The following is a 10,572-nucleotide window of genomic DNA, read 5'->3' on the forward strand; positions in this document are numbered from 1 at the left end:
CTATCTCCCTTGAGAAATAGCTTCCCTACACTAGTTCTTTGCCATCTAAAAAGGAAAGTATAAACTTCCATTACTATAGAAAAACTAAGAAAACTAACTGTGTCCTAATAGAATTCATGCCTAGTAGAAAGCATGGAAATGCTAGTAGACTTTGGTCGGAAGGTAGCAGTGTTCCATGTATCATTGGTGTATAGCAGGTGCCCCATCACCTGGTCAATGGACGGCACCGGTCCTCAGCGTGCTAGAAACTGGGCCACGCAAACAAGTTAAATCCTATCCGTGGGATGCAGGCAACAAGTGAAACCACACACCCTCCAGTCCATGGAAAAACCTCTCTCCACAGAACTGGTCCCTGGTGTCCAAAGGGTTGGGGACCATTGGTGTATAGTCATGATGGCTACATGACTATGGAAATTGTCTTTAGACAACACTTGCTCCTTTGGCCAATAAACTGAGATGAGCATTGTGCCCTAGAGACACCACTGACAGGAGGGAAACCTTTACCTTAGAATTTCATGCAAGTGGGCCTTCAAAATTTTGACCCTTACAGTGATAATTTGGTAGAGCTAATGCTAGTAGTGAAGATTCTGATACAAGCTACAATTAGTATCGTAATTGGTTTTCCAAATCATTTTAAAGGCAATTTTATGATAGTCAATATATCTATATGCCCCCAACAACTTAGAGTAAATGGACTCAATGCATGCAGTGCTTTAGATTAATTTATCTTTTGAGATTAAACATAGCTATGATCTAAATGTCTAGGTTTCTGTTTTAGGTTTCTGGAAACAAATCCAACCACCCTTTGTCCGATATCAGTCTGCAGAATTCACCATCGCTTACAATAATGAAAAAGAGACACCCAAAGAACTGGAACTGATCACAAGCAAGATAGCAGGTAATTCTTCTGGAAACTATCACTGTTTCTGACACTATAATATGCAAAACATTTGATTTCCCCTTCCTTAATTAGGGAAAGGCAGTGTATTTCACAGGTGATTGATTATAATGATTTTTTTTGTTCAGAAAGGCTTGCTTTCCTAGATTCTAAATGCATTACGAGAAACTTTCCTGCCCTTTGGCAAAGTTTTGGATGTTTTGAAAAAGTAATGTACAGGCAGTCCTTAAGTTATGATCATTCATTCAGTGATCATTCGAAGGCATGTCGCAAAGGTGCTTTTCCAAAAGGCAACTGGACTTTCTTAGAAGTTTTTTTTTAACACATTTTGCTTCTTATCCAAGAAGCTTCAGTTCTAACTGATTGGTGGGGAATCGAAGGAAGGAAGTCCAGTTGCTTTTTGGGAAACCATCTGGTGCTTTCCCTCCAAAGTTATGTCCATTGCAGCAGCCTCAGTCATGGGATCAAAATTTGGATGCTTGCAATTTGCTTGCACTGCAAACTACAGAGGCACTTCAACTCCCCCCATCCATCTATGACCCAGCCCGCTTTTGACTTCCCTGCATTCCACTGGCCCCGTCAGCCTGCCACGCTGACCGGTGTGGCTTGTCAGTAGAGGCAGAAAAAAGACAGCAAAGATCAGATGGAGCAGTCGGGCCAGCAGGGGCATTGAACACAGGACAGTGGAGTACAAGGTAGCCAGAAGGGCAGAGATGGGGAGGGAAGGAGGTGGATCAGAAGAATTGAAGAGGAGGCAGCCCCTTACCTTACCAAGGCTCAGGACTGAGAGGGATCAAGCTGCAAATGGCTTGGATCATGGTGGGACCTTGGCTCAGAAGCAGTGGGATTCAATTAACAGCAACCAGGACTGCTGTCATTAAGGACACATGACCTCATGCTTTACAATCACAATTAGAAAATTCAATTTAGAAAATTCTAATCCCGATTCCTATTGCATTATGTTTTTAAAAAAAACAACATTGCTAATGTATTAAACTGTTCCCATTCTTTTCCTCAATCGTTTCTTCCATTGCTGTTAACATTTACAAATATTTATAAACGTGTAGAAAGTTGACTAAAAGGATTCCTTTGGCAAGAGACTAGGTGATTCCCTGACATTTAAGTGATTTCTATTCATGATTGAGGTTTGTTGAAATGTTCTAGATGTCAACCTTAATGCACTCTGTCATGGGGCTTTTGCAATTCACTTGCTCTAATGCAAGACACCATGAAACTTTGATTAGCTCAAATAAGCAGATGGGGAAGTAAAAATGGATGGGCCTTCTTTCCATACTTGCTCGTGTCCATGCATCATTACCTTAATTGAGCTATATGTATAAAATCCCAAGGCAATTTCTATATAGGGGGATAGAATTTTGTTTAGTATCTCTTACCACCAAAAGAAGAGGCCACGTTCAACTTCAGATGTTCTAAACAACTTTGGAAACAGGAACTTTCTCACAAAATTAATTTTATAGCTTTATGAAAGATGCAAATCTCAATCTTGCAGGCCCATTCCAACAGCCACTGAAAACCTAGCAAAATTAACAGATAGCCCTCAACTTGCAGCCATCCCTTTAAGTGATTATTCAAAGCAACAATAGCACTGAAAAAAGTGACTTATGACTATTTTTGACACAACCACTGCAGAATCCCCACAGTCACATGAACACAATTTGGGCACTTGAAAACTGTCATGTATTTATGACAGCTGCACTGTGCCAGGTCGTGTGATCACCCTTTGTAACCTTCCCAGCTGGCTTCTGACACGTAAAGTAAATGGGGGAAGCCAGATTTGCTTAACAACCATATAATTCACTTAACAACTGCAGTGATTCATTTATAGCACTAGCACTTAGATTTATACAGTATATCACTTCACGGTGCTTTACAGCCCTCTCTAAGAGGTTTTACAAAGTCAGCATATTGCCCCCAACAGTCTGACTCCTTTTACTGACCACAGAAGGATGGAAGGCAGAGTCAACCTTGAGCTGCTCAGAATCGAATTTCTGGCAGTGAGCTGAATTAGCGTGCATTCAAATTTATGTGGCAGTAAAGGTTATAAAAGGGGGCACAGATCATTTAACAACTGTCCTGCTTAGGAATAAAAAATTTGGGCTCAATTGTGGCCGTAAGTCGAGGACTACCTATATAAGTTTGGTTGAGAAAGGATGGTTTTGGAAGCATTTTTTAAAATTTGTTCTTTTTTTACTTAAAAAGACTAAAATAACCATATTCAATTTTTTCCAAATTTAATGCATTCTGTTAAGGGGTTTTTAGTCTAATTCACATGATTTAACGCAAGATATAGTGCGTAACATACCTTCATGGAATTTTTTCTTTTGATTAAGCTACCAAAACAGCACTGAATTTCAGTTCTTGCAGCCTAACTTTGCAATTTCCAGCTGTGTTCCATTGTTCCTTTCTTCCACTGTCTCATGGAAGATAATCACAGAGATTTGAAATATTTTTAACAATATGTTTTCACTACTGAAAATGTTTGCAAAGTGTTACCTGAATTTGTATGTACTTCTCTATAACTCTTAAGAACTCAACTTCTCTTTAGAGTTAAGAGAGACTGGTTAACATTGCCTCTTTCAGATTGCCAATAGTTTTTGTCCCTAGTTGGTGGAGCATGGGATCTCTCTTTCTGTCTGTCATCCATTTTTGAGAGTCTTGCCACCAATCTCTCCTTAAACCTGCAACCCTTCAGCTTCTAAACCTGCTGTTCCACTAAAGTTCATAAGCCAACACTGCAAGGTTTCTTAGCCATCACTATTCATACAATGCAGGTAGTTCTAGCTTAATTACAGTAAGTAATGTAACCAGAATTTCCATCACTAAGTGATGCAATTGTAAAGTGCACAGTATCTGGTTACATCACTAAGCAAATTACCACGGACTGTTAAGCAAAGAACTTATGTGACCTTAATTTCCTATTGGCTTCTCATTGATTTTATTTATGGGAAGCCAACAGGAAAGGTTGTAAATTGTGATCACATGGCCAACATAGATTGTTATGATCAGAAATCCAGGCTGACTGCCAAGTATCCAGATTATGACCATGTGACTGCAGGAACTCTATGAGTGCTGAAACTTGGAAGACAGATTGTTAAGTGCCATAACATTCAGTGCCATAACAAATTCACCAATGTACAGCGAACTATTCAGGAATTAGCGCGGAATAATGTGGCTAATACTCAATCTGAACTGGAATTTTAAAGATCTTGTTTCTGTCTTCTGTCTAGATTATCAACAGCCCATCATGATAGGAACTGGGACAGTTACCCGGCAGGGATCTACTTTTAAACCAATGGATACAGAGGATGAGAAAAAATGTCTCTCAGAGAACAGAAATCATTACAACCGCCCACAAAGAAGAAATCACCATGATTATGCGCTACCTTTGACCAATCAGGAACCGGAATATGCCACCCCTATTGTAGAGCGATGTACAGGAATTGAAAATGATTTTTCTACAGATAATTGTTACAACATTCCTGCGGTTTCTTCTTTTCCTTCTGGGACTTTTCTTGCCTTATGCAAGGCAGATGGAAACAGTGAAGATTATAAAATACCACAAAACATTAAAGAGTATGATAAACCTAAAAGTAATATCTTGCCCATAGTGGACTATAATACATGCTATCAAAAACCACAGGCCGAATCCCTGACAAATGAGGGTTATTCAACACCTAGATACAATCTCAAACCAATAAATCAGACTGCAGTGACAGCACTCTTATAATCCCAGAACTCATGAAAAATTGATAATCCAGGAAAAGGAAAGGACCCAAGACTACTGACATTCCTGCAGAATTTGAGTAATACCCACATTTTCCTTCTTTTCACCATGAGAAACCTTCAGATAAGGTCTGCAAGCAGTGGGTTCTCTACAGCTGAGTTGTTGGTGCTCCATTTTAATACTGTGCAATGTGTACATACTGTTTTAATTTAAAAGAAATAACTTAAAAGTATCTTTCATTTGTTTTCTCTCTGCTAACAAATGCACTGATTTCTAGGTGAGACAGCATTCTAAATTGACATAATGCTCATTCTTGGGAGATCATATTTAGAATGGTTAAATAGACATATTTTAAAAAATTGCACTTCCCATACAACACAGATTTTATAAGAAAAAGTGTTTTGCAATTTATGTATGTTGTGTGATAGAAGTCATTTTTAATTTATTCTTGATAGTCACGTGGAAGATAAGGTACAGAACTTTCATGATTAAAAAAAACCCGATCATTTGTTCCTCTAAAGATTTCCATGTGGCTTCCTATATGTTAGCAATATATATTCAGGAGTGGCAAGAATTAGAAAGTTTTGTTTTTAAATTAAAGTTTAGATTCTCAGGGAATAGAATTAGACACCACTTCAGTGACATGCGACATTCCTAAACTCCCTCAAAATCTCACAGATCGCATAGTGCTGTTAGCATCCAGATCTGAGTAGCATATATACTTGAACTGAATCTGCCTTGCTTTTCATTCTAAGCAAGATACAGTATGCTTATTTCTTCTTTGGGAAATATGAAAAAAAATAAACTGCCTACCAAAGTTATGTAAACTTCTACCTTTGTTCTTTTTTTTTGGGGGGGGGGGGGCTCCAAGTCAGTTTTTTTATTACTGGCAACTGCCTAGACTAGTCTGTGTAGTTTTCTTTGTATTGTTTCAGAAGTGGTTTGGACTTTGCTTCTTGGGACTGACAGAGTGACTGGCCCAAGTTCACTCAGCTGGGCTCATGCTTAAGGCAGAATTAGAACAGATTTGGGTTGCTGCCGGTTCCGAACCTCTGTTCCAGTAGTGGAAATTGGGCCTGGGTTGCCGAACCAGTAGTGATGTCACCGGTAGTGATGGTTGGCTGGCTGGCCACATCCCCAAGCCACTTGGACACTCACCCTGCCTCGCTTTTGTCACATGGATCCACAGAATAGCCTCCTGCCTACACACAGGTAAGCAGCATTTACACTAGCCTAGCTGTCCCCCTCCTCTATGGCTGCAACCCGGGCCCCGCCTGGTCAACTGGATGACTGGCCGAGAAAGCTGGAAGCGAGCGGCCGGGACCGGCCTGGCCTCCAATGCTCCGTCTGGCAGAGGCCGCGGCAGGGAGCAGTAAGGAAAGCGAGCCCTTGGCCAACTTCCCTGCCTCTGAGAGCCAGTTTGAGGGATGGTGAGCCTCCCCACTGCTGCCCCCTTCCCTCACCGCCCCTGCTGGGCAGATCATTGGAGGCCAGGTCAGCTCACCCACTACTTTCCCAGCCAGCTACCCAGCTGACTAGGCGGGGCCTGGGTTGCAGCTGGTGGGAGGGTGTGTGCGCAGGGTGAAATAGGAGGCACCCTGCTGGCAGAGGCTCTGCATGGATGGCAACAGAAGGCCGTCCCCCAAGCCGGATCTCAGAGGAAGGAGGCAGGGATTCCGGTCCAGGGTTCTCTTCCTTTACCACTCACAGCCACTGCCCATGCTGGATGGAGAGTTGGAAGCCAGGCCAGTCCAACCTACTTGCCCGCAGTTGGCAGGGCACCTCCCCTGCCGCTGCACCCTTTCCTTGCCATCCATGCAGATGGAGCATTGGAACGGCGGTGGGGAAAGTGAGGCTTCTTTGTCAGCCTCCCATCTGGCAAAACAAATTTTTGCCAGTTCTGTGGGCATGGCTAGGTGGGGGGCATGTGACTGAGTGGGGATGTGTGTGAGCAACATCAACTTGGCCATGCCCACATGCTCCCCCACCTAGCCACACCCACAAAACAAGTAGTAAAAAAGTTTGAAACCAACCCCTGGATTAGAACTCATAGTCTCCTGGTTTTTAGACTGTCATCTTAACCCCAACACCATTCTGGCTCTCTCACCTTTATTCTCTTATGTTAGTTTTATTCTTTTTTATTCATTCTTAATATGTGCATTTTTAATTATATACTGAATATAAAATATATAATGACAGAATGAGCAGAAAGCAGTATTTTCAAATCTACTTTTGCAGCAAATTCAGAACATATACTAAGTTGCAATTCAGTGCATATACAAAGACATATTTATAAATCTCATACTGTTTCTTAATAAATATACAAAAATGGGTGCTATGCATTGCTTTCATGTGATAAAACCTGTATTTTGTGTGCAGAATGTTAGATTCAATTTCTTAGCTCCTGAAGCTAAAAAAAAGATTAATGTCCAGATTTGAATGGCAAAATGCAATTCAAGATGCATACATTAACATCTGTTTGGAACATCTTAAGCCATATGCATTTCTTGTCAAGAAGATGTTACAGCTGTGGAGTTCAGTAACCTGCTTTGGAGTATTCTATAGATTCTATAGAGGCTCCAAGCTCCAATCATATTTTGCTCTTCAAATCCAGATCTCTGGCCAGCTCTATAAATTATGGCTATGACAGATGATAATTTAACTAGAACCACCCAGCCCATGGGAATTAGCTAATGCCTCTGTTGTGAACCATGTAAATTGAATAAATCATGAATGTTGTTTGAAAGCATGCTATAAATATTGGCTTTCTCCTCCAAACTTTTGGGGAATGTAATTTCCATAATTGTTGACTAGGATGGAGGGTTGGATGAAGTGCTACTTGATTGTACAGTATTATCCAGTCAAGAAATCTTTCTATACAACAACTAAATACAACGTAATGAGAAAATTTCCAAAGCGTAAGCTTTGACCCATCTCCATTAATTCAGAGCATAGAACAATTCGAATAAAGAATAGTTCACAGCAGATGTAAGTAACATTTGGTCTGCTATGAGACATCTTTGTTCAGCTAAATTGCTTTAAAATCTGATGTAGGGAGCATTCTCATGGCAGTTTATCTACAGAGATATTTTATTTTTGGTCCATTTATGCAGAACTCTACAATCTTTGGAACTGTTCTCTGAAATAGTACCGTATTAGTAGCTCAATGAAACTACACTGCTAATGTATTTTTTTGCCTTGCCTATTTCTGCATCATTTAGCCAGAACTACACTAAAATCATAATCAGTTAAAACAATGGGTGGGGGAGGAGTAGGAAATTCAATAAATAAAACCATGGTAGAAAAAATGATCCCCATGAGGCTGGATAATACTATGTAAGTGCATCAGAAGTTTCCATGTGCTGAAAGATTATCTTTTATTTCTTCCTTGTAGTACAATCATAAAATATTCAGTGAGATACAATAGACTGACTGTGGACTAGATAATCTTAAGTGCTTCTTATTGCAGTACCCATTTTTTAAAATCAGCTGTTGTATGCTGATGTACTTCTCTGAGAGACATAATGCTAAAAGCCCATAAATAGCAAAGAATATAAAATATTTCTCATTTTAAGCCGTCAGACAGGAACAATAATTTGGCAAAAAAACAAAAAACAAAACATGGCAAGTGCCATGTTGTGATGTAGGGCAGCTAACTAGTTCTGACAAGGTACAAATAGGCAGTGAGATAAGGATTGGTTAAGGATTTATTTCTTGAGATCAAATCCTATGCTTCAGAACCTTTATAAACAGTTTAGCTACATGTTTAATTCAGAGCTTTGCTCTGGATTTTTTTTTTTTAATGAGACAAAATGTACTAGAAACTGAATGTTTGGACTTGAAAATCTTGATGTAGATAACAATACAGCCAAAACTACTATTCACAGGTGTCAGATAATGCAGTGACCCCTGGGCCCATGCATTTTATCTAAGAAACTGCAATCATTTCAATGAGACATTTCAACGGCTTTTGTTGTTCTTTGTAATTCACTGCATTATCTTGATGTAGTGGTTAAAGTGCTGACCTAGAAACCATGAGATTTGAGTTCTAGTCTCATTTTAGGCATGAAAACCTGTGGGTGACTTGGGTTACATTCTCTCTCAGCCCAATTCATCTCACAGGGTTCTTGTTATATTAGAGAAAACAGGAGTAGGAAGGAATATTATATATGTTTGCTGCCTTGAGTTATTTGTAAAATAAAGGGGATAAAAATCTGGTAAATAAACAAATAAAAGCAGGCTAGGTAGTAAGAAAAAAAGTCACCGCTCTGCACTAAACTGAGGTGAAAATAATTTAGCTTTGCAATACTTGCAGCACAGTGTAGACAAGCAAATGGCTCCCCATAGATTTCAAACAGAAGTGTTTTTCCCCGTTATCCAAAAAATACTGAGCTGTTTGACCAATGTTCCACAATAAATCTTTTAAATTGACTGTAGGTCTACTAAAATATACATGCAGTAGGCTGTGGATTTCTCAAAGGATGTATTTTTAAAGGTTATAATGCTCAGGCAGCATCCAGTCAAAAACAATGATAAAGTATATTAAAATCAGTATTCCCTTGACTGAGAAGAGCAGCTTCAACACATTAAATCAGAGCTATACAATATTACTGGTGATGGCAAATGGCAAACATTTGGCATTTACATGAAATATAATGGAGTAGGCAAAAAAATTGTATTCACTCAACTTCCTTTACCAGATTACATACTATACGAGAGCCAGTCTGCCTAATGTTTAAAGCATCAGGCTAGACACAGGGAGGCCATGATTCAAGTCCAGCCTTAGCCGTGAAAGCCAACTGGGTAATGTAGGGCCAGTCACTCTCTCTCAGCCCAATTTAGCTCACAGCGTTGTTATGGGGAAAATAGTAGAAAGAAAGAGTACCGTTTCCCCGAAAACAAGACAGGGTCCTATTTTCTTTTGACCTCCAAAATAAGCGCTTGGCCTTATTTTCGGGGAGGTCTTATTTTTGTGATGCTGCGAGGCTGCGAGCATGGTCACCTCATGACTGCTGCTGTGATGCAATATTTTTGGGGAGGGCTTATTTTAGCCCATATACTCAAAAGCCCGATTGGGCTTATTATTCGGGGGGGATCTTATTTTCAGGGAAATAAAGTAGTAATGTTCACCACCTTGAGTTGTTCGTAAAAAATAATCAAGGCAGGATACAAAGTGAGTGAACATAACAATGCAGGAGTCAAAATAGGATGTACATTCCACTATGTTGCTGAAAAGATGACTGAAGAAGTCTAGCTCAAGGTTGATACAAAATCATGAATATCTACTTGATGTAAATGACGATGGCATATTTTGTACAGGAACACAAAGCAATGTACATAGTTCTTCCTTTTGTTTGTCCCAACCAGCTGGGATGAGAAATAGCAACTAGTCCAAAGTTGTGCAGTGAGCTTCCATGGCTGAGGGTGGACTAATCAGATCTCCCTGCTCCTAGTCCAACAATTTGGCCACTATACCACACTGGCTCTTTATACAGACAGGTACTAATTGTTTAGTAACATTTGTTAATTATCTAACAAACTAATTTTTTTAGAAAATTAGATAATGGGGTGCCAACACTCCGATCAAACCCCTATTACCTTTACCAAAACATGAAGAATGGTTAAAACATCACATTTATGGAAGGTAGGATTATTCGAGGGAAGAACTAAAACTTTTTTTCCTAATTGATCCGTAGTGATGTATGTCTTCATGCTACTTTAAAAAAAATGTAACTATTTGGAAGAGAATCCATAAAACAGTTTGATTTTTCACATTGCTGCAGGAAGGGGGGGCAAATTACAACATAATAGAAACATATGTTTGGTAATTGTATTTCTACCTAGTCAATTTCCTGCTGATTTAAAGATGAGCATGCAAATTTATTATACTAGCATTTTAATGAAGAAATTAACTATGTAATATGAAGTT

General features: G+C 39.5%; 1 protein-coding gene across 2 annotated transcripts in view; it reads left to right on the forward strand.

Moving 5' to 3' along the window:
* DCBLD1 (discoidin, CUB and LCCL domain containing 1) overlaps positions 1-6,575 on the forward strand; it is a 37,407-nt gene extending 30,832 nt beyond the window's left edge. Inside the window, exons 14-15 of one of the 2 annotated variants that reach the window (XM_032215400.1) lie at positions 779-898; positions 4,147-6,575. In XM_032215400.1, the coding sequence (XP_032071291.1) occupies positions 779-898; positions 4,147-4,646 (620 nt within the window). In that variant the 3' untranslated portion in view covers positions 4,647-6,575. The remainder of the gene's footprint in view (positions 1-778; positions 899-4,146) is intronic. The other variant, XM_032215399.1, reaches the window with a different exon arrangement.
* The last annotated feature ends 3,997 nt before the right edge of the window (positions 6,576-10,572 follow it).

The sequence above is a fragment of the Thamnophis elegans genome, chromosome 4 (assembly GCF_009769535.1).
Source record: "Thamnophis elegans isolate rThaEle1 chromosome 4, rThaEle1.pri, whole genome shotgun sequence".
Classification (NCBI taxonomy): Eukaryota; Metazoa; Chordata; class Lepidosauria; order Squamata; family Colubridae; genus Thamnophis; species Thamnophis elegans.